Below are 25,050 nucleotides of genomic sequence, written 5' to 3'. Positions count from 1 at the left end.
AATGGTTTACAGTGGTACCTCAGTTGTCAAACGTAATCCATTCCAGGAGACTGTTCGACTTCCGAAATGTTCGACAACTGAGGAACAAAGGGCAGTTGGCAAAGTCAATGGAGAAAAGTGCCATGCAGTGGTCAGCCATATGTTCCCTCCCTTGAACTGAGTTCAAAAGAACCTCTTAGTGGAACCATCAGATTAGGTTTTTTAAATTTGATTTTCCGTAAGTGTCTGCTTTCTCCTGTTGTGCCTTCATCATGTTTTATATGGGCATCACCCAGCAACTCTTATTTGATCTGATGCTCTAGGACTAGTACAGTACAAGCCTTTGGCATACTTCAATACTATCTGGGAGCCCAAGCCTGTACCACAGTTTCCCCTTCCTATCTGGGAGGTTTTGCAACTGGTAGGGCAAGATCACAAGATCTCCTAGTCATGGAACAGGTTCATGCAGGTCTGTAGTTCTCGACTCACAGCAGCATCAGCAAATGAAGCAAACCTCCACACCCCGTATATAGCTGGGCTTTCTTGAGGTGTAGTATGGAAGCTTTTAAATTTTCAATCAGGCCAAATTAATATTTTTACTACTAGTAGTAGTATGGTTTGAAATATGTGTTTCAAAAAGTACTTTGAACAGTAATCAAAAAACCCCAGAAAGGTGTGCCCCTGAGCTGAGGAATGTGTATTCAGTTCATCACATGTCTTTACTTTCAGTACGGGATGAGAACGAAGGGGTTAAGCCAAAAGCTACTCAGGAAAGTATGGAAGTGGGTCAGCATTACGTAGGTGATCTGGGAGTAAGTTCTGGGCACGAGGAACAGCAATCAGGAAAAGGGGAAGTTTAAAGAGTACAGTGGGACACGGGTGGCGCTGTGGGTAAAAGCCACTAGGGCTTGCCGATCGAAAGGTCGGTGGTTTGAATCCCCGCGGTGGGGTGCACTCCCGTTGTTCGGTTCCAGCGCCTGCCAACCTAGCAGTTCGAAAGCACTCCCGGGTGCAAGTAGATAAATAGGGACCGCTTACTAGCGGGAAGGTAAACGGCATTTCCGTGTGCGGCTCTGGCTTGCCAGAGCAGCGATGTCACGCTGTCCACGTGACCCGGAAGTGTCTCCGGACAGCGCTGGCCCCCGGCCTCTTGAGTGAGATGGGCGCACAACCCTAGAGTCTGTCAAGACTGGCCTGTACGGGCAGGGGTACCTTTACCTTTAAAGAGTACAGTAGTTTGGTGATGAACCTGAAGCACCTTTCTTTGGTTAAGGCACACTTCACATGCTTTATAGGCATAACATAGCAAAGGAGAAATTTCTAAATCCATTTAGGTCATGCTATGACCCGTTTTACTTATCTTAGGCCACAGTCTTGCCCACAGTTGCTGAAATCTATGGGGCAACGAGGTGCACTTTTGTGGGCGGGCTGCTACCCTTAATCTACTGTTTTATTGCAGCAGCAGATGCTCTGTAGGACATTTTTCATCCATTCATTTCAAGATTAATTCTTAATTTTGCTGGCTTCTTCTCTCCTGCCTAGTTCTAAAAAGATATCTAGAATGACAAGCGCTGAAGTCAAAGAAGTGACTAGTAGCCAGGATGCCTGCCCAAGTATGGTATCACACACACATACATTCCCCACAGAGCTGCAGTCTGAAGTTGTTTCCCTCCCTCCATTGTGAGCAAGCTATGATTAAAAGAGAACTGGGGTCCTGTGAACTGCTCTATCTATCTATCTATCTATCTATTCCTTTTAAAAGTTTCATTTTTGTTTTAAGTTGCAGCAAGATTCTCAGTACCAGGTGGCTTTTGTCAAGGAAACAGTTTCGTTCTTATCGCTCATCTCCCAAGTGCAGAATGAAACTTCTCTATGGCGCATCCTCCTGATGGCCCCAGATATCACTCAAGGTGTCAGTGCTATGAAGGATATGATTGCTGCCCTTCAGAACACAAGCAGGTAAAAGAAAAGGCAAGCTATACACCAAAAACATAATAGCTATGCCTGGTATTTCGCTGACAGTGATGAAGTGGTAGCTTCCACTGACAGTTATAAAGGGAGGTGTTATGAAAGGAGAGCATGAGATTTCGGTGGCTCAGTAGTAGACTGGTTTATTTGAAGGTCTAGGCTGTGTACATGGACTTCATATGTAGTGCTTGTTTGATTAAAGTGATTTTATTGTTCTTGGTGATACAGAAATTTTTGCAAGGAAATAAAAATAAATAGTGTTCAAATGGGCAGTGATGATACAACAACATCTAATACAACATTGTATTATCAATTGTTATATCAAAGGAGTTAATAGAATAACATAGTGAAAGAAATGAATGTTTTTATGCAAAAAATTAAAGCAAAACAAACAAACAAACAAATGGGGCAGTGATGATTGCCACGTAGAAGTGTCTTAGGGAGGGAAACCCTGACTATTCAGAATTCATAGACTTCATGGCATTCATTTTCATCCTCCCCTTTATCTCCATTTCTTACTGCTTTGGGAATAGGCTGCCTGCCTCCTGATGCTTGCCATTTTGTTTTCCTAAAATGCCCTAGACATTGTGCAATTTCTTCCCTTACACTACCTAGCTATTTACAGGAACCAAAGCTATTTGATGCTCTATAATATGCTCATTCTGTGTTACTATTGCTTTATTTCCCCTGTTTACAAAGAATTATTATGGCTGTGGAAAAGGATTCTCCGCTAGTTGCAAGTGACAATGGACTGCAAGCCATACAGAACATGATTAGTGGTCTGCTGCATGCCTTGAACTGTTCAGAGCAAGGTGAGGCTGCTTGCTTATCTCTTTATCAGGCATCTAAGTAATATTGATGGACAAGTTTAAGCTCTTGCAAATCCATACTTGTTGCATCATACAAAAAATGTTTTTTTGCTTCAGTTTATAACAGACACTAAGATGCACAAAATAATGAAATGCTTACTGTTAACAGAAGCAATTTTTTCATAAGTTATTCAAGGCCTTGTTGATGTGTTTGTTCTGATAAATGGAAAAGATTAATAGTCATTAGAGATACTGGGGTGGTTTGTATGTAATGCTTAAGAGAGCTAGGAAAAGGGTCTCTTCTCATCTCCTCCTGACACATGCCATCTCTGGCGCATTATTTAACCCAGAGTTCATTTTTTTCTGAAACAGGTAACTCTGGTTTCATGTCAGTTTGTTTACTAACCAGGATCCTTAAACATGGTTTATTCTTGGATCTTGTTAAGATCCTAGTTAGCAAGCCATCACCACCCCAGTGTTCCCCATATGACACACTGTTTTAAGCAAACCGGGACTGAAGGGCTGAATATAGTTTTGGGATGGGGAGAAATTTGTTTCAGTTTCCATGTAAATCCTAACTGATCAAATTTGCACTTTCCAAAACACAGCCATACTTCAAAATTCACATTTATCCTTCAAATGCTATGTTTGACTATCATCACAATTAAAGTTGAAAGGCAGTAACTCAAATTGTGAATTTATCTTGTTTATTTTTATTTTGTAGATAATAGCAGCTCAGCAAAGAATGACATTTGTCGGCTCTCTCTTTACTGGAAAAACAACCCAACTTTAATGACTCAAATGAAAGACATTGTGAGGTGAGATTAGAGTAATAAATTATTTATGGGGTGAAACTTAGGTTTTTGCTAATGTGAAATTTTATTCTGGGGGGGGGGGGGTGGGAAGGGTGTTTTGCAAAAACTGCATAGCTTTCACTAGATCATATGAACATTTAACTAGCATCTGCTGTATTGTTGAGGCAAAGCTGGTCGATTAAACTCATAACGCACTGTGGATTTTAGGGGGAAATGTATCCCTGAGAGTTAGTATTTGTGTAACATGCATGATTCCTCAGAAGTAAGTCACCTTGGCCGGGATTTAACTAACCAGCTCCATAAATGGAAGTCTTGAACAAGGATTTCTGTTTGTGCAATAGGGCTTTCCTTCCTCTCCTCTTTCGGCAGGCCCTGTCCCTCAAAACTGGCTTTCGTGTGTATGTGTGAGAATTCCCAGAATAGTACACAAAGGGAGGAGAGGGGCTTGTTCCATCTAGCAAACTGAAATGCTTGTGTAGAGGGAACAATTGAAAGAGCTTGATGTTGAATTCTACCCACAGTGTTTAGCGGGCTTACTCCCAGCTAGCTGTGTATAGGATTTCAGCCACAGTGACAGAATCCATGGCACATTGGTTGTTCTCAAATGTAGCACAAAACTATGGCTTAAGGTTTATATGCGCAAGTATTGGGCACATGCACTTCCTTCCTCTCTTCCTTCAATGCAGCAGTGAGGTGGGAATCAGAACCTTTGGCTTCTGTTTTTTATGAATGATGATTTGTTGTTATATGCAAGCCTAGAAATGCAGCACCATTCAGAAACTGATGGGAGTGTACTTCATTCTTCAAGCAGAAGCAACATATTGTTTACTGAATTTTAAAGAATTACACATTTGCCATGGCATAAAGACTGACACGTTTATTCTGCCATGTTCTAGCTTGAGGGGGCATTATTGTCTTTTTATTATTATGTTATGTATTTTGTGGGGGTTTTGTGTGTTTTATGTTGCAAACTGCCCTGTGATCTTTGGGTGAAGGGAGATATATAAACTGGATAAATAAATCAAATCATTTGAATTTGTATTTCTGTATTTTTGTTCTCATTTCAGAAAAATATTACCTCCAGATTTTGCTGGTGAAGACTTCAAAACACGTAATCTCTCAAAGGATTTAGAAACCATTAAGAAGTCTCTACATCTTTTTGAAGTTTTGCCAGAGAAGTTTAGCATTGCTGAACTGAACAACCTGTTCAAGCAATATGAGAATAACAGTAGAGTGAACTTGACTGATATCCTTCAGTGGCAAATGGAGGCTGACAGAGACAGTAAATTAAGAGGTGCACTTAATAGGAGAGAAATCAACCAAATCAACAACTTCACATCTCTCCTGCTTCAAAATGACTTTAATAGGCTGCACTTGCTTGATATAATGGCTCACTTGAAAGAAAGTAAAAATGTTCCCAAGTTTAGAAACATTTGGACTCGAACATTTTTAAATAAGACTAATATTATGGTCACAAAGATATGGCAAACCATTAAAACGATAAATTCTCACAAATTATCTTATATGCCTGAAAACCTTAGAAGGTACTTAGCATCAGTCCAAGATGTGCCATCATTGTTTTCAGATTTTCTGTTTAAACCTACAACTATTTACAACTTTCCTGAGAAGTTCTTGGCACTCCAGGAAATCTTAAACACGGTAGCAAATGTTCAGAAAAGTCATAATTACTTATTGCTATCCTTCATTATTGACAAGATGCAGGACATTCAAAATTTCGTTGGTGAATCTCATTGGAATGAATTCAATCATTATTGGCGTATTACAGAAAAACTGAGGTCTGCAAAATGGAGTGATAGAGATATCGTTGCCTATGGGCAGGTTTTGGACATATTGCACCACAGTCTTCATGTTCACCACAATGGCTCTGGCCTTCCTTTGAAAAAGGAGCTTGGGCAGCTGACCAAATTCGTGAACCATTTAATGAAAGAATACAGTGAGGAGAACACCAGTGGGGCAAACTTCTCAATGTTTTTAGACGCTGCTCTGAAAACGCTGGATGTGCTAGAAGACTTGGAGGAAAGGTACCTCCATGAATTAATTCCTGTTAATCCACTAAAGGATGCCAGCAATGAAACTGTCCAGAGATTGTTCCAAATATTCAAGGAAGGGCTAGATATACTTTCTGATCCTAGGCTGACAGAATCATCTAGTATAAAAAAATTGGATGCCCTCTTCCGTTTTTCACGCATGTTACTTTTGCAGAAGTTGTATAGGACTTCAGCACAGCATGATTCTTCAGGAGAAGCAAAAGCACAGGATCTTTTGTATTTAACATTGACCCCTTTTCTAAGGGAAGACAATCAGGTTAATGAAAGACTGCAGAACTGTACTGTCAAGGATGTTCATCACATTGTTCTTGAAGTGTTGTTGAATAATGCCACCCTACTGGATGCCTTAAGAGGAAGCAGCTGCCATTTCCTCTTTACCGCCACAGACTTGGAAAACCAAACAGCCCACCATCATACATTTACTGAGTTGTTTCAGCTTGTGATAAGAAATTTAAAAATGATGCCAACTTTTCAAACTCTCCACAAAGACAAATGGAAATACTTTTCAGATGAATTTCAGTGCTTCATCAACTCATTACAAGTTTCATCAGAGTTTCTCTCCAAACTGAACTATTTCCATAGCTACAAGAATCCCTGGATACAAAAGATGCATAGACGTCTAACAGCCATCTCTAATGAATTCCACCAAAGTAATCTGACCTGCCAAGCACCGTGGCTCAGGCTTATGGACATTATAAATGGACCTTCTGCTTTGCACATTTTAAGCCCTTTTATTCTGAATGAAACAGAACCTCGTGCACAAAATTTATCTGGCAGTGTACCACAAGCCCTTGCATCTTTTATTTTGTTACAAAATGAGCCCTATAAAAATGCCACTGTATCAAAGATGTTAAAAGTGAGCAAAAATGATGCAAGTCAATCAAAATGGAAGAACTTATCAAAGGTATTGAGTGAAGTTGCAAATATGTTGAGCTCCAATCAGAATGTGACAAATGCAAACCAGTATGTTCGACTCTTGGACATGACCAGAAAAGCTCTACTTCTCATTGGCACAGGACTGGCACCTAATAAAACAGAAACTCATCTGCCCCTTGAGACCTTAAGTTGGCAGATGAAAACGTCCTATTTAGAAGATATGCTTGCTTCATTAAAATTATTCCTAAGTGAAACCTCTGACATAGATTTCAAAGCTCATTTAGAAATACTTTTTAATAATTCGTCTACACCTGTTGATGTTCTTGCTCAAAGCCTTTTTTATATGAACCCTCACTGGAAAGAAACCAAGAAGGCATCAAACTTAAGTAGAATGATTTGGAATCAGCTGTTTTTAAATGAGACCAATTTTAAATTAGCAACAATATGGGAAGATATCAAAAAGGTGATGTCCATGGCAAATCAACTGTTTCCTGAGGATGTGAACCAGGACTTTGATGCAACACAGGAAGCTCCATTGCAGTTTTCAGATGTTCTGCTTAGATCTAAAAGCACAAAAAACATTTTGGAGTACTTCTTAGCACTTTTGAATAAGTATCGTTTTACAGCAAACATGAGCATGAGCCACAATGCCCCCTTAATGGCGTACCTTTCAGGAATAATGCAAAAAATCCAAAACACCACAAATTTATACACACAGGATAATGGTTCTGATACTCTTTTCAGTGCAGAACTGGAGGAACTGACTAGACACTTATCCCACATTACACAGAAGTATACTGAGGAAGACTCACAAAGCAGCAACATCTCAGAAGTAATCAATGTGGTCCTCAGGAATCTGTTGTTACAGAAAACTTTTGAACACCAATTTAACACGAGCCAATTAGAAGCAACCCCTCAGTTGGTCTATGATAGCAATAAAGCCCTCCAAAGGGTATATGACATACTGAGGCAAGGGACAATAATGCTTTCTGGCAGCAGATTGGAAGAAGAAACTGCTAAAGAAAAAATTGCTGCAGTGTATGGTTTCTCACACTTTATCTTTCAAAAAGAATTTAATGAGTCTTTGTTAGGGCTAAGTACTTTAGCAGAAGCAAAGTTAATAGATGTCTTGCATTTATCTCTGAGTCCTTTCTTAGATATTGGGAACCATAGAGCTGGAAGGCCACATAACTGCAGTGTCCGAGATGTAATTCACGTAATACTTCAGATGTTGTTTAAGAATGCCACTGTCCCTGAGTCCTTGAAACAAAGTCATTGTGAACTACCTTTTACTTCCAGGGACTTTGAAAACAGAACAATGCCCAATCAAACATTTACTGAATTGTTCCAGGACTCAATAAGCAACTTAAAGCAGACTCCAGAATTAGCAAGACTTTACAAAAACAATAGTGAATATTTGCCAAGTGCATTGTTATGCATCATCAAATCACTACAGTTTTCTTCAAGCCTGCTTTCAAAAATGGACACTCTCTTTCATTATAAACATCCATGGATAAGGGACATTCATAAAACTCTAGCAATAATCTCTAACGAGCTGCCCCCAAATGATTCAACTTGCCCAATCCCTGTTCTTAGTGATACAAATAATACAGTCAACTATGATCCTTTGAATCTTGTCCCGCTTTTCTTTGCCAATGAAGCAGAATTTTATTCACAAAATCTCACAGACAGCTTAGCTGACGGGAATAATTTGTCAGTGTTTTTCAAGCTATTGCAGGATAGCCCTCCTTCAAATGCTGCCATAAACGAAGTGCTTCAGATTGCCAGGGAAGCTATCCACAGCCACTCTGGATGGAAGACTTTTCCCCATATCTGGAACATGTTTCTCAAGTGGAACATTACGGAAGTTGAGTATGTGAAGCGTGGCTTGGAAAGAGTTCTAGTTGACAATGAAGTACCTGATGCCAGTGTTTTTAAAAATGTTACATTTTTGAATTTACTGAAGGAGCTAAAAGCAGATGTGAATCTACATTTTCTTCAAGACAGAACCAATCTGGAATATCAACTTGACCATGTTGCACACCCTTCTGTCATGACCACTGAAATGCTTCTAAATAGAATACTGCTTCAGAATGAACTGGCGCAAACACTGCCTCCAAGCAATTTGATTGGACGGTAAGTAGTCAGTTTCGTAATTGTAACAATCTGTTGTTGAACTCAGCATTTCAGAGATTATTCAGCCTTGTTCTCAAATAGAGTTGGGGTGCCTCTAAATATCAGAGAGTGGCCAAATAGGGAGAGCGCTGTTCCACTCAGGTCCTGCTTGCGAGCTTCCCATAGGCATCCAACTGGCCACTTTGAGAACAGAATGTTGGTCTAGGTCAGCCATAGGCAAACTCGGCCCTCCAGATGTTTTGGGACTACAACTCCCATCATCCCTAGCTAACAGGACAGGTGGTCAGGGATGATGGGAATTATAGTCCCAAAACATCTGGAGGGCCGAGTTTGCCTATGCCTGGTCTAGATGGGCCTTGGATTCTCTTATGTCATTTTAAGTGAAGACTGGCCCACCCATGAGGCAAGGTCAGGTGGCAAATCTGAGCCCATGTTGCACACCATTTGCCACCATTGCACCATCACTGACTCCTCCTGTGTGTGTGCTGCTGCAAGCATGCCCTGCTGCCTCATCTGCCATGGGTGGCACCCATGGAGGTGGTCGTGACAGAGGTGACAGGTTTTGCCTCAGGCGGCAAAAGATCCTGGCCCGGACCTGATGCATGCTTTGGTATTTAAGCATGGGATAAAAACAATGTCTTGAATCCAAAGACAACACAACTCTCCCTTTTTGCTGAACTGCAAAAAAAAAAAAAAAAAATGACTGGAAGCTTACGGATTCTTTCAGAGCAGCCTTTCTGGCGGCCTGGGGGCAATTGCACCAGAAGGAGAAAATCGGCAACCTCCCCAGCACAAGCAGAACTACATTTCCCTCATACTGGAGATTGAAACTGTAGTGTTTGACAAAAATAAGAGGGAGGGGCGGAGGAAGGGGGTGCGGGCTGCCCTGGGTGTCACCACTGAGGGAAGTGACAAAATGCCGGGTGGCACTCACTGGGGGGCCTGCAGCACACCTGAGCCACACGTCTCTCGTGGGTCTGCCCACTGCCTCCCCCCAGCTGTAGGGTGGCTGAATTGGAGGAGGCAGGCAGACTCTGGAGCCCCGCAGTGCGCCCTGCCCCATGGGTGACCCGTCCCGCCCTCGCCCTGCCCCCATGGGTGGCTTGTTTTGCCCCTGGGTGCGCCGCCCCAGACGCCTGAGCGGCTTCCTCCTCTGCTGGACGGGGCGGGGGGGGGGTAAAATGAATGCACAGCTTCTTTTTTAAAAAAAGAGGCTGCGAGATCCAGGATAATAGCAGTTACCAAGACAGGAAAAATATGTAAACTAGAGGAATCTGTGTATGTGTAAGTGATTGAAATAATTGTTGCAGCCCAATCTTAAGCTTGCATATTAAGACACAAGTCTGACTGTTGTTTTTTACTGTGGGACTTCCTTCTCAGTAAGCAAGTTTAGAATTGTTGCCTGATGCCCTAATTGTGTACTTAAAGCTGCAATCCTAAACACACTTACTACAGGGAAAGTTGAATTGAATGAGACTTATACATGAGCAAACTTGCTTTGGATTGCATTTGGATTGGATCAATGGGTTTTAGTTAGCCTGTCTCCTGCTCCCAGCCTTCTAGCCTAAGGCTTACACTTGGACAGGCCGGGGAGGATCTTACTGAAGCTGGTGAGATTTCTTAAATCTATGAAGTTTAGACAGACTGTAAGTAACGTAACAAGTGACGTGTCATACAGAGAAATCTGTTTCATTATGGCTACTATCCCAGATGGTGTATCTCTAAATTTGTTTTACTCAAGAAAGCTGAACTCTGCTATCTCATTTGGAAACTAGGAAAGCTACTATGTGCAGTGTTGTTTAAAAAATTTACCACCCTCATGTAAAATTCAGCTGAGTTGTCTGGCTTAAGCTAATTTGGTCTCACTGAATCAAATATAAGTGGGCTACAGATACATTTTTTTTAAAGGATTTCTATTTCACACCATTATGTAATGTTTGCTGCGGCATACTTAAGAAGTCGGAGCATTCCTTTCTTGTTCTGTTTTTTTGTTTTAGGTTTCTGTTTTCGGAATTTGAAAATGTCTTCTTACGCATGTCCCCCAATAATGTCTTCAGATCGTACTTGATTTGTGTATTGAATGTCTCTGAAAGTCTGGAAAGGGAATTTTCAGGTAATGTATATGTTGATAGTGGCATCCAATTTACAGTGATACCTCGGGTTACATACACTTCAGGTTACATACGCTTCAGGTTACAGACTCCGCTAACCCAGAAATAGTACCTCGGGTTAAGAACTTTGCTTCAGGATGAGAACAGAAATTGTGCTCCAGCGGCGGAGCAGCAGCAGCAGGAGGCCCCATTAGCTAAAGTGGTGCTTCAGGTTAAGAACCGTTTCAGGTTAAGAACGGACCTCCAGAATGAATTAAGTACTTAACCCGAGATACCACTGTACTCGTTTTTGAAACTTCCCTTTATGGATGGCTGAACACTTTTATGTATGAATGTGCCATGGCTGGCTGTGTACACACCATACATTCAAAGCTGATTATCCTCTGTAAGGATTCTGGAAACTGTGGTTTACCCCCCATAGAACTAGAATTCCCAGTACCTTTAATAAGCTACAGTTCCCAGGATTCTTTGGGGGGAAGGAATGTGCTTTAAATGTATGGTGTGTAAGCAGCCTTGGACTAGCTGTTATCCATAAGATGAACTCAATATATGTTCATTCATGTATGCATTTATGTATATGTGCAGAGAGGGAGGGAGGGGAGTGATAGGATTTCCATTTTTGTTTTTACCAAGAGGAGCTGCAAAAGCCGCAGTCTTGATTTTGGGGGTGTCTGCTCAATTTCATCCTCCCCTACCTGCATTGGTACATGCAGGAAAATGGTGGTGGTGGTGAAGATGATGATGATAGTTGCATCTTCATAGTCATCTTTAGGGCGAAAAAAAGTACTAAGAATGCTTGACATAAATAGACAAACAAGTAATTGTTTGTTTTTTCTGTACAGGAAATGCTGCCCTTCCTCCAGGCATAGCACAGCTGAAAAGGGTTATTCTCACTCCCCATGATACCGACAAGAAAGATTTATCAGTTCCAGAGATCCTGATGCTAAGAGTAAGTAGGCTTATGATGTTGGCTGGTACAGTATGTTTGTGTGTGCTTGTAAGAACTATTATTAAGGCCTAGGTCCGCCCAACGTGCAAGTGTATTAAAAACCAGAAGACTACATTCCCTAGAGAAAAGCAGCTTTGGGAGGGGAAACCTAGCACAGAAATGGAGCAGGAACGCATCTTACCTGCTGCTTCTCTTTTCCAAATCTCTCTTTTCCCCATTGCAAACATACATATAAAATGCAAATGGAGAAACTTTTCCAGCCCCCTTTGAGGACCCCCGGTCGGAGGCAAAAATGGATGGAGCAGCAAATGTAAATTTTACCTTTGTTTCTACACCCTCACACAGCCCTCTTTATCCTCCTGCCAGGCACGCAGAAGGCATTTTCTGGGTTCAAGGACATATTTTGGCAACACAGCAAAAACGAAGACCACTCAAGGAGGGTGCAAAGCAGGGCTTATGAGCCATGTTGTCTGTTGAGTGGAGGTGTAGTTGCTGAAGGGGCGTGGCATGAGGACAGTTCTGGGGGCTCAGTAGAGAGGCTGGAGGGGCACATTTGACTCCCTCCCCAGGTCTGAGGTCCCCCTTAAAGCCGAACTTGGGAAGGTGGGAAGTGGTTTTGGCAGTGGCAGTTTAGAGCAACAAAGCGGCAGGTGGATAAGAGTTCATCGCCTCTCCCTTGGCTTCTCTGCTCCAGATTCCCATTCCAAAACTAGGGGAAAGCACCTATTGGGCCTCTGTCACATCCACTCACAAGTGCATATAACTTGCACTGCCATCATCACCTCACCAGTGAAACATTGTTTCTTCACCACGTTGGCCAGATTTTCCTCACTGGTTTTTGTTTTTTAACCACTCATTTCTGAATAATTTTTCTCTCTTGATTGTATTTGAAGCTAACTCACCTCCAAAACTTGACATCCCTCCTTTGTGACCACGAGAGCATCCGGTCATTGCAGCAAACCTGCCAACTCCCTGGCGTTGGCTTTGCAGAGTTGTGTGAACAAAGTGAGCTCCACAAGAAGCTTCTTCGTGGTATAGAACTAAGTGATCGGATTGTGACCAATTTCATGAACCATAGCAGGGTGTCTAGAGAATTTCGAGACATAATCATAGGGGATCCCGACAAACTCCAGCAGCAAATAAACAGGTAAGGCCTTCTTCAAGGTAATTTGTAGCAGAATATTAGCAGTGTATATTGCAGTGTCTTATCTGTAGCAGTGTATATTAGTTTGAAGTAACAAAGTATTTGGTGTGTTTTTTAAGGTTACAAGAAGATGTGCCACAACTTAAATATATTCGTGATATCCCACAGTATATGGCATCTTTGGATTCTATAATGAACATCACTCAGAATAGAATACACTCCAGGAAGCAAGGTAAGTTTTACATTCACTTGTTTGTTTCTTAGATTGAATTGCTTATTAAATTTAGTTGTCAGTATGGATCAAACCATTTTCATTGTGAAATTGTGGACAAGGCTTAGAATTTATACATATTTGTATAAAACTTAATTATATTCAACAAAGGTACAGTGACTAGTTACAAAAGCTGTAATTGGTGATAATATGACCTTCCTATCTCTGCTATGCTGATTTATTGTCTTTAGTGGGATAAGTAGCTTGGTCTCTGTTCAGTCCTGAACAAACAGAATCAAACTTACTCATAAATTTCCTCCTGGAGTCTGGCTTCTGAGATGATTGTGACATTCAGATCAGCAACAAAGCATCCTGGAGAATTAAATGCTCCCCCACTAGTTTCTGAAAGGTGCAGATTTTATATCAAATTTGTGTCCATTTAGTCTCTGTTTGTCCTTTGTAGACAACAGAAGGGCATTCATGGCAAGTGATGGATATATTATCATGTTGGAGGATGGACAGGAGAATGAACCCCTGATGACACAGCTAATTTTATTCATTTCTGTAATAGTGTTGCCTGAGTGGTCATCCAATACTATTATGGACTAATAACATCAGCCATACCTTTAGGGTCTCATTTACTTGCTCGTTCTAATAATATAAGCCACACCATCCAGGGATGAAATGAAGTACGAAAGGAAAATATAGCATTAGTGATTAACTTATTGCTATCAGCTAGGACTGAAATAGCGTTTAAATAGAAAAGTGGTGTTTCGTCTAGGGAGGATTGGTAAAGAAGCAAATGGAATACATTGCTGATGGTAAAATAAACTCATTTGATATGATTCCGAGAAGGAAGTGAAATTAGAAACACATTTATGGGCAATTGGGGTTTATTGTTAGGCTTTTGAAATAGAAGATTTGGACAAAATGTAGCAGGTGAGATTACTGTATTGATTTTTATCAGGGGCTATGCTTTATTAAGACAGTGTTATTTTAGGTTTATTATTTCAATGTGTATGGAAAATGTTTAAATACATCAAAGAGAAAAGAGGAGCTTTTTGAATACTGAATGGCCTTGAAATGATCTGGCCTCAGATCTCTCTGGGCACAGGAATGCAAAATAGTAGAAAATGGGAACGATACCTTTGCATTTAAATGTACCACATGGTGACACTCTTGAGGCATTTTCCCCACATCTCCCTGAAGCTACTTTCAGTGCTCTGCATAAGCAATGTTTCCTGAAGACTGAAATATTTCATTTCGTTTTGTTTTCTGATGTTTTAAAGACATGCTAATAGACCTTTTCAGAAATGTTGACCTCCTCAAAAATGATCTCAGAAATGTGGTAGGAATGTCGACAGAAAGTATCAATGCTTTGATGGAAATGCCTCTTCCAGAAAACAGAACACAGGCAAGTTTATTATGAATGATGCTGTCTACTTAGCTGGCTTTCCACATGCGGTGGTAACACTTGTGTGCAGCTCGTGTGTACTTATGCATTATGGGATGTGGTTACATGATCCACATCAGCCAGTAGCTCATGTTTCTTACTGATCTGTCCATTCGTAATGTATGTTCCGTCATAATTCTTTGTCAACATTTTAGCTTATAGTGCATCTTGTTACATATTCTGGGTGGACTTAATAGTGTGACAGCCTCTCCAGCGGGAGAAAATATGATGCTGAGACATATATAAAAAGTTCATCAGATGCTAGCTGCTACTAATTTAGAGGTGGTTGCTGGGGGGAAGGCTTGTTAAGAGCATGACAGAACATGTGCGTTATTCACAACTGCCAGTACAAAGCAAGGTGGCCCCCTCCCGTTTCTCCATATAACCTAAGTCAATAAACGCCTATCCTATCCTTTAGGAGTTTGGGCAACAAAAACCGCTCGTGGTGTATATACAACTGCTCTCTTTTGCCTCTGTTAATCAGGTTGGGCAGCTTTTTGAGTTGTTAAAAATGTGTAAACCTGTTTGACATCGGGGCAAAATAAATATGTAAGTACACCCCCAGGAAACAAAACCTCTCCCAAAACACTTTCAAGTCAAAAACTAATATTTGTCTCCAGCCCTGAGCATTGCTGGCCAGAGAGTTGTGATGGATTCAGTCACATAGGCTAGAGTCATAGAATCATACAACTGTAGAGTTGGAAAGGACCCCGGGGTCATCTAGTCCAACCCCCTGCAATGCAGGAATCAATGCAGGAGTCCTTCAGCAATACTTTCGTGGGCTTAAGATGCAAAACAAGTCATGAATATGAATAGTTCAAAGAACCTGAATCTTTTAACTTGTGTTCTTGCATGCAAGAGGTTAAGGAAACTCCCAATTTGTTGTGTGAAGAATTGTATGTTGCTCCATCCTCTACTGTGCTAGATGGCGCTGGTGAGGGCCGAAAAGAGAGAGATGCTTAATTCATCCTCATTAGAGAGAGCTCACTATTTACAAACTTGCTTTTCCTCTGTGCCAATACAGCTGATTTTCTGGATACTCGAGCTGGAGTCCTGTGATACTAATGCAGCTGGTGCTGAGCTGGGAGTCATAGCAAAGCAGTTCTGCAACCTGCCACTCACAGAAAGGGTCCACAAGTCTTACGTTTTAGGGGTCACACTACTGCATTACCTGGATGTCTACAGTTTCATGTACAAGGTTTGTGTTGCATTTGAATCTTAAAAATATCTCCCTAAATTTTCCAAGCTTGTTTGTATCAGTACAAGTCTGCTGCTTCTTTTGTTGCTTTGAACATAATAGGAAGGAAGTTCAGGAAATCAAGCAGCCTGGTTTGTGTGCCCATGTGCAGCAATGGTGTCATGTCTGTGAGCAATGGATACTCATAAAATGGCTTTAAATGGCCATAGCATTTGTTGGCATAAGGTAAAGGTAAAGGGACCCCTGACAATTAAGTCCAGTTGCAAACATCTCTGGGGTTGCTGCGCTCATCTCACTTTACAGGCCGAGGGAGTCGGCGTTTGTCCGCTTCCGCAGACAGTTTTCCTGGGTCATGGTGTGCTGCTGACAGCTGACTCCAAGCTTAATTCCCTCTCATTAATGATTGTTTCAGGAATGACGTGAGCCTGGGCTCTCCAACCATTATAAAAAGAATCATGGTTGTAGCTGTGATAAGGTACAGGGCAAGCTTTTTCTGAGCCTAGTTCACCTACCAGTGAAAATATCTAGCAGTGCAAAGGGTAAAGGAAGACAAATACAACCAAGCCATTGTCCCATCTTCCTTCTGCATGCAGTTCTTTATGGGGTCCCACCCGTGCACGATAACCCCAAACAATACCGTAAAGGAACCTGTCTTCTTATCATGCATTGTTCAAAGCTTTCATATTGCTATTACGAATACTAATCTGTTGCTGTGCTCCCATGTCGTATATTGTCACAGTCCACCCCAATCTCTGAGCGGTGCGAGGTTCCAGGCACTTAGCCAGGATTCGGGTTCCCTTTTGAAAAAGAGGCACAGTGGAGACTGTGGTGTCTTTAGGATATATAGTTTCTTTACAGATATATACAACCTGAGCCTATGATGGAGGGCTTCACAGCCTTAGCACCCCAAAAGGGCTTGTTCCTCTCATAATCGCAGCCTTGGATTCAAGCAGAAATTCTCCCTGCCTGTTCAGTTGCAGCTTTGTCCTCTAGGTCACATCATAGCAAATTCTGCCCTGAAAACTCCACCCTCAAAGAAAGGGTGGAGGAGCTCTACCCATTTGCTATCTAGCATAGAATCCTCTTTCCTTTTGTTCTCTTAATGGCCCATCACCCAGGCTGGCCTGGCTATTCTAGCAATTGAATCCAGGTATTAGAAGGGTCTCCATACTTCATAGAATCATAGAGTTGGAAGAGACCACAAGGGCCATCGAGTCCAACCCCCTGCCAAGCAGGAAACACCATCAGAGGACTCCTGACATATGGTTGTCAAGTCTCTGCTTAAAGACCTCCAAAGAAGGAGACTCCACCACACTCCTTGGCAGCAAATTCCACTGTCGAACAGCTCTTACTGTCAGGAAGTTCTTCCTAATGTTTAGGTGGAATCTTGTTTCTTGTATTTTGGATCCATTGCTCCATGTCCGCTTCTCTGGAGCAGCAGAAAACAACCTTTCTCCCTCCTCTATGTGACATCCTTTTATATATTTGAACATGGCTATCATCTCACCGCTTAACCTCTTCTTCTCCAGGCTAAACATGCCCAGCTCCCTTATCCGTTCCTCATAAGGAATCTTTTCCAGGCCTTTGACCATTTTGGTTGCCCTCCTCTGGACACGTTCCAGTTTGTCAGTGTCCTTCTTGAACTATGGTGCCCAGAACTGGACACAGTACTCCAGGTGAGGTCTGACCAGAGCAGAATACAGTGGCACTATTACTTCCCTTGATCTAGATGCTATACTCCTATTGATGCAGCCCAGAATTGCATTGGCTTTTTTAGCTGCCGCGTCACACTGTTGGCTTATGTCAAGTTTGTGGTCAACCAAGACTCCTAGATCCTTTTCACACGTACTGCTCTCAAGCCAGGTGTCACCCATCTTGTATTTGTGCCTCTCATTTTTTTTTTGCCCAAGTGCAATACTTTACATTTCTCCCTGTTAAAATTCATCTTGTTTGTTTTGGCCCAGTTCTCTAATCTGTCAAGGTCGTTTTGAAGTGTGATCCTGTCCTCTGGGGTGTTAGCCACCCCTCCCAGTTTGGTGTCATCTGCAAATTTGATCAGGATGCCCTGATCAATGTACTTCCTCCCACCCCAGCCCCTTGCAAACTGGTCTAGCACTCATAACAATGTATTTTAAAATGTAGCCCATTGAAGAATATTTTTTTAACAGATGATTTTGTAGAATTTAATAAAGCAATGATTAACCTGAGTCCAACTCCAAATTGCATTGAAGCACTCAAGAGTTATTACCTACTTGAAAACGTAATTGCTAAACTATGTTTAGCAATTGTATAATATTCCCTCTTCCCCTCTTCCTTGGCCCAATAAACCACTCTTTCCTTTGCTCTCTGCTTCCCTAGTCAGACCTGCAAAATCTCAGGCCTATCCAAAATTCCATATCCATTGTGTTCCACATGTATATTGACTGCACTCCAAAAGGGACATTTTTATATGCCAATAAGAGCTCCGAACCAGAAGCCAAAGCCAGTTTTTCTCTATCACTGCAATAATGTGATGAGAGGTTACCAGGTTGCCGAAGACTCACATCCTGGGATCTAATGGCAGGCGAGGAGAGAGATCTTAGTTTTGCCTGGTGGGAACAGGGGATGGCACCTGATGTCTCAGAGCCTTGCTGCGCTTGTAACCACAAGATGTACATAGGGTGCAGGGCTACACCAATGCAAGCACCCACAGTTTCTTTTTCAAGTTATACCAGTGGTTTATTTTGGAGTAGCAAAGAGACAGCATTTAGGATGACGGGGAGAAGATCCGGTTTCTGGCAAGAGGCTCCTGTTATTTCGACTCTCCCCTATTGTGTATGCTATTATATTCTGCAGAAAAGTGCAAATGGTCGTCTTGCAAGACTTGAATGGCCTTGAAATTATTAATAGGAACAATAAGTCGCAGTTGGGGTAGGTTAAAATCCACAGCAGCCTACAGCAAATATGGCTTTGAAAAATGTATTTCGCTGTCCAAAGCTCTTAGCATGCAGCAACTTTTCCCTTCTCTCTTGTTTTACAAAAACACATTTAAACAATACATCTTCAAAATTGCACTGCCTCGCTTAAACCTAAAAAAAAATCTGATTTTTTAAAAACTTCTTTTCAACTGGGATAATAAAAAGGCCACTCCCTGTCTTTTGTCTTAAGTTGCCTAAAAGCCATTCTAAGGCAAAATCTAAATGATAAAACAGCCATGTTCAGTCATTTGCCTGAACTTGCAGTAAGTGGAAGCAGGGGCAGCACCCACGCCCCGCTTCCCATGTCCCCAGATGTGCAGGCTGCTCTTCAGATCTTTCTGTTAAGTGCTGATGAGTGTTTTGAAGAGTATTTGATGGAACCTGTTTGATTGTCTTATCAGGGTTTCTCATTGCAGGAAATGTTCTATGCATGTTCAGTTTAACATACTTAACCAGCCCTCTAGATGCTTTTACTGTAATCCCACAAAGATCTGGAGAGCAGGGCTTGCCTTATTGCCCCCTCCCCCATCCCATGACTAACGAAAAGAAATAAAGTGACTTTTAAATGCAGCGGAACAAATTGCATGCTGTATCTGGACTTTGGTGTCGTCTTCTTCTTCTTCATCTTCTCCTTGCCAGTGTTGATAATCTATTCGGTGGTCCACGCCTGGTGAAAAGGCACCAAGTAGGGCTGGTGTGGGTTTCCTCAAGAATGTAGCACTGTCGGAACTGTGTTTTACTTGCAGGTATATGTTGTTCAATCAATATGCTTTATCCATAAAGAATGAAAAGATGTTTGGGGCAGGCTCTTGGCAAGTCATGCCTGTTTTGAATACTTTCCTTCGTACTGAATTATACAAGTTCAACACTGAGCCAGTGTTGATTATTTTACAGACCTAGGAAATGCTAACATATTTGGGGTGGATCCACACACAGGAAAAAATAAGTCAGAAATTAACCAGTTATAACAAAAGAAAAAAACGCTATGGAAAAATCACATGGAAAATTTATTTGTTCTCTGGCGCCATCAGGTGTTGCATGTTTATAATGCATTCAAAGCAAATTTTTTTTTTACTAATGAATACAATCACAATTCAGCCAAAGTTAAGCAGTTTTAAGTCCTATTTATTTCAGCAGGAGAGGTTTAAAAGCATGTGCTCAATGCTCCCATTGGGATCATTAGAATCTAGAAGTTCTCTGTTTTGATTTTGTTCCTCACATGCTTAGTTTTGGTTATGATGTTCCTTTCTCTTTGCTATTCTAGGTGCTTTTCCCAATGGAACTTCAAACTTCTTTGGATAAAGTGCTAGCTCTTCTTAAGGATTTGGATCACATCAAGGAACAGGTTGCATCAGACGTCCGTCCACTCTTAGATGCAATTCATTCACTTAAAAAACTACGTCAGTCAAGAAATGTACCACTGTCCAAGGTTGGTTTTCTTTTTCAATAGGCAAAAGACAAAAATTCATTCTAAATAATAAATACTGTTGTGAAAACTAGTTACTGGTAGAGTTTCAAGGAATGTTAGCAAACATAACTAAAGATCAACAAAACATATATTATGTGTATAAATAGCAAATCATGTGTTTTCCAGAAAGGGAAACCATGTTAGTTTGCTGCAGCCGAAACAATAGCCTTGTGGCACCTTAAAGACATAAGGATTTATAACAGCATAAGGTTTGATTTCTGCTACAGCATACTTCTTCAGATGCATAACAGTGTTTTACCCTGAATACATTTTATGCATCTGATGCAGTTACTGTAGTCCACAAAAGCTTATGCCATAATAAATTTACTGGTCTTTAAGGTGCCACAAAACTCTTTTTGTTGTTTTATGGTCTATTTTGGGGGAAGAATTCCAGGTAGGACAGTAGGAGCCATAATGAAGGTGGACAGTTGTATATCAGGTCTTTCTGGACTGTATTTAGCACTAAAGTATGTGCAAGATTTTACTGTTGTTGTTATTTTATTCATTATATTGATTTGTTTAGGTAGTTATTTAAAATAGATTTACCCGCTCCCCAGCAATAATATTTTTTTGGAACTGTCTTTAACATGAATTAAATAAAAATACATAACCATTTATGTATTTAAATACATAACCATTCTGCCACCAGAATGTGGCAGCTAGACTGGTGACTGGGAGTGGCCACTGAGACCATATAACACTGGTCTTGAAAGACCTACATTGGCTCCCAGTACGTTTCCGAGCACAATCGAAGTGTTGGTGCTGACCTTTAAAGCCCTAAACGGCCTCAGCCCAGTATACCTGAAGGAGCGTCTCCATCCCCATCATTCAGCCTGGACACTGAGGTCCAGCACCGAGGGCCTTCTGGCGGTTCCCTCACTGCAAGAAGTGAGGTTACAGGGAACCAGGCAGAGGGCCTTCTCAGTGGTGGTGCCCGCCCTGTGGAACGCCCTCCCACCAGATGTCAAGGAAATAGACAACTACCTGACTTTTAGAAGACATCTGAAGGCAGTACTGATATCCATCTTGTTGTGACGGGGCAGGGGGGCTTTTCTGTTGTGACCCCATCTCCCCTGTGATATAGAGCAGGTGCCAACTGTGCTTTGCTTTCAGGGCTGGTCAAAACTTAGCTATTTTGCCAGGCTTTCACTGGCTATTTCCACCAACTTAACATGGTTTCCACTGATTTGCACTATATTTTGATACATTCTAAATGATGTTTTATTGTGAGCCACCTTGAGATTTTTCTTAATGAAAGGTGGTATAGAAAGTAGAAAATTTATTTTTCTATAAAATTCTGAGATTTTTCTTTTTCCTGCCCATCCCCAAAGGAAGGCCATTTTAAAAAATTGTGACTGCCATTTCACTGTCACAATGTCCTGGAATGATGTCATGTCCAGGGCACTGTGGTAGATACAGAATGGTGGACAGCTGCCATCACAGCAGCTGCCTGCTTCCTGCAACAAATTACAACTACTGTAGGAAAAAAGAAAGAGATTTAGTCCCAAGAAATGTGGTGGACAATTTCTCCTGTCCACTCACTCCTTGTTCCCTGGTGGGGTAGCGGGACATGGGTACCACTTTGTGGTTCATCTCAGGTGCCAAAAAGTCTTGGGCCGGCTCTGTGTATCATCCAGACACAACACTAACCATCCTAGTCCCATTTTGGCTGCCAATGTTATATGTTGCCACATAAATGTTATGCCATATATAAATTTGAATGTTACCATTATCTCATTTGCCAAAATTTATTCTGTCCATCAACATGCCTTCTGTTTGCTTCCACAGGCATTGTCTCAGACGAGCAACTTAACAATGAACAGAGGGACATTTAAAATAATTTCGAAAGCTCTCTGCAATGAGGAAATCACTCCTTTGTTCTTTGAGTCTCTGCTTCCAGATTTTGAAGAGCAGAATGTTCACCATTCTTCTGTAGAAGATGAGCGAATACAACATATTATGATTAAATATGGCATCCCACAGAACACCAGTGAGTTGTTAATACTATTGGTATCTGAAGCCTCTTGTAAAACCTACAGGGTACAACCCAACAAATTATTGGGTGGGAGCAAGTTGTAACAAGTCTTAATTGGGAATTAAGATTTCAACTCATTGCTTTCAGGAGAACATAAGCACAATTAGGAATGTGCAAAACTGCATTTGTTTATTTCTTTAGAATTGTCCAATATGTTTTTTAAAAGTCCACAAATAGCCTGCTTTTCAAAATCCCACGAACCTCTGCAAGATCATGGTCATGTTTATGTGCCTATTTATGCCATTTACATTTCTTGATATGAGGAAACAGGCAAATAAAGATGTCCTAAATATTTTAGACATTTCCCCTTTCGCTCTTTCAACCACTGATCAACCTTATTCCCTTATAAATTAGTTAGAGGTCAATGAAATCTAAACACACAGGCAATCATAATCCAATAAGATACTCTCTGTGAACACTATTGAAGTTGCATAGGAACTGGTCCAAGAATAGCTTTTCTTTTGTCCTCCCACCTGTCTCACCAGGTAGAATAGAAATCTGGGACCTTAAAGATCAGCTTTCATTCTAACTTCATGGCTTATTAGTAAGGGTAATTAAAAGTCCCATTTCTAGAGTTAGAAAAGCACTTATATGAGCAGGATTCTGTGCTTTTATATCAACTGAGTAGGAAGATGACCACAAGAGGGAAGGGCGTATACAGGGTGTATTTTGCATAAGGACCAGATTCAATCCAGTTATAAAGGATTTCAGGTGGCAGGAAAGACCTAATCTTGAGACCTGGTGCCAGTCAGACCATTGGTCCAATGACAATACGAGTCAGAATGGACTCAGTATGGCAGCACCAGATGTTCATAAGGGCGCTCCGGTCTCAATGAGATCAAATTCTGCAATACATGTTTGTATGTAGTTATGGTGACCTATTTCAAAAATGGAAAAACTGACTTTGCTGCTGGAATTGCTGAGCTTTCAGCAGACACTTTACAAAGAAATGCAAGGTTTGCATTTTCTTGGTGCAAGAAAAGTTTCTATCTGAAAAGTGAAGCAATGCAGACAGCAGTTGAAGTGGCTTTAATACATTGCCAAATCTAAAGTCCCCAATGAGTTTGGCTTTAGTATTCAGAAAGGTCACTGCTTTTATTTTGAGGAGTTGTTTTTCCATCTGTACTGACACTCGCTCCTCTGAGCTCCAAAAGCTCCATTTAACCTTAAACAGAAGAGGTTTTTGCTAGAACAATAAGAACCTTGTTAGCTGAGTTCAGCTATGGGAGATCTTTGGGGAGGATTAGCTTTGTCAAAAGGCATCACATCAGGATGTGAAGACAGGGCTTTCAAGGGATTCTTCAAGCATCTGCTATCATCTGGCAAGCATCAATATCTGCATCCAGACTGTGCATCTGTGTTATATGTGCTAATTCTCACTCTGTCTTTTTCTAGCATCATTCTGCACATCAATCTTTTTGGACTTGGTGAAAACACCTACAGGGGCTTTAATTTGGTCTTTCTTAAAGCCCATGCTGTTTGGGAGGATTCTGTATACACCAGACACCCCTGAAACAAGAGCAATCATGGAGAAGGTAACACCACGCTCAATAAAATCAATAGTTCTTGGTGATTAGAAAACACTTGGTACTTGCAGTAGATACCAATTAGGAGGTTGCTTCTCCAGTGACTTAGGAACATATGGAATTCCTAATGTTAATTTGCCTTCAGAATATGTGACTTAGTTGGGAAGAAGTTTTGTAAAAATAGCAAGAAATTACTATTAACCAGTGTGAGACTGCTCTCATAATCAGGGAGCAAACCAAGGCATCAGAGCACTGTAATTCACTTGATTGACTAGATATGCATTTTTCTTTGCCCATATATTTTTTGTTCTCTCACCTAAATTCTCTAGTCTAATGCAACATTGAAACTGATGGCTGAATTAACACAAAAATCTCAGGAGTGGCTGGACAATTCACCATTGCTGATGAGCTCACTGAATATGTTAAAGGAAACTATTCCAATAGCAAAGGTATGAAATGTTTACTCCCTATCTCCTTAACTGATCGAGTGTTGATTTTGTCTTGTTATGGTTTTTGTGCTAGTTGATTTGTACGTCTGGATTAATAATTATGCTTAACATCTCATAGCATAGGATTCCAGCAAAGCTGACCTCGGAGCTCCCTGATTCATAAAATAAGGTCCCCTCAGCTGCTGCTTACTTTAAAATGTGTGTGGAAGATGAGAAGTGTTTCCTTCTCTCATAGAAAGGGGAGCATTGCCTACATGCCCAGGCCTGAAAAGCTTCATGTGCCAGTCTTCTGTCCATGATGAATGATGTGTCAGCCTTGCTGTCAGCCTTGCAACCATTTTCACATGTATCATGGATGGGGAAAGGGCCTTGCAGCAAGTGAATGAGTGGGTGGGTGTAAGGTTTTAATCAGAAGCAAGAAACCAGAGGAGACATAATGATTTCACAATAGAGTCTCCATCTCCTGTCATCCGGCTATCTCAAGTTCTCTCCCCCAAACCCAGGCTTTATGGGCCAACCACTGCTAATTTCTCAACAAAACGCCAAAGGTATTTTGGCTCAGCTATAGTTGCATACTTCCTATTAACTGTCTCCTCTCACGTGTACCTTCTTGCAATTTGGGGGTAGTGCTCTCTCTCTGCTTGGGGGCGGGAGTTGGTGGAGCAGTGGTGCTGAGGCTGCAGTACTGCAGTACTTTTGACCATCTGGCCCATCACATGGGGTTTTCTGATGAGGAAGGTAGACATAGCTTTTGGGCCTTTTGCAAGGGAAGGTTAAACTGGTCAAACGGCTGACAGAGCTAGTTCCCTGTCTAATTTTTAAGTGCAAATTCACCTGTCTGTACCTTTATGGTGTTTTAATTAAGCTGCTTAATTTTTTAAAAAAGTTATATCATTG

General features: G+C 41.3%; 1 protein-coding gene across 1 annotated transcript in view; it reads left to right on the top strand.

Annotated features, from left to right (window-relative positions):
• The window catches only part of ABCA12 (ATP binding cassette subfamily A member 12), a 125,629-nt gene that overhangs the window by 33,058 nt on the left and 67,521 nt on the right, over positions 1 to 25,050 (top strand). Inside the window, exons 7-20 of the mRNA XM_083400196.1 lie at positions 1,760 to 1,938; positions 2,647 to 2,759; positions 3,481 to 3,574; positions 4,639 to 8,652; positions 10,650 to 10,765; positions 11,606 to 11,712; positions 12,606 to 12,859; positions 12,976 to 13,088; positions 14,357 to 14,481; positions 15,545 to 15,718; positions 19,940 to 20,104; positions 21,932 to 22,133; positions 23,574 to 23,713; positions 24,034 to 24,153. Coding sequence (XP_083256322.1) covers positions 1,760 to 1,938; positions 2,647 to 2,759; positions 3,481 to 3,574; positions 4,639 to 8,652; positions 10,650 to 10,765; positions 11,606 to 11,712; positions 12,606 to 12,859; positions 12,976 to 13,088; positions 14,357 to 14,481; positions 15,545 to 15,718; positions 19,940 to 20,104; positions 21,932 to 22,133; positions 23,574 to 23,713; positions 24,034 to 24,153 — 5,916 coding nt within the window. The remainder of the gene's footprint in view (positions 1 to 1,759; positions 1,939 to 2,646; positions 2,760 to 3,480; positions 3,575 to 4,638; positions 8,653 to 10,649; positions 10,766 to 11,605; positions 11,713 to 12,605; positions 12,860 to 12,975; positions 13,089 to 14,356; positions 14,482 to 15,544; positions 15,719 to 19,939; positions 20,105 to 21,931; positions 22,134 to 23,573; positions 23,714 to 24,033; positions 24,154 to 25,050) is intronic.

This window comes from Podarcis tiliguerta (genome assembly GCF_965153285.1).
Source record: "Podarcis tiliguerta genome assembly, chromosome: 1".
Taxonomy (NCBI): Eukaryota; Metazoa; Chordata; class Lepidosauria; order Squamata; family Lacertidae; genus Podarcis; species Podarcis tiliguerta.
This window is presented reverse-complemented; position numbering and strand designations above follow the sequence as displayed.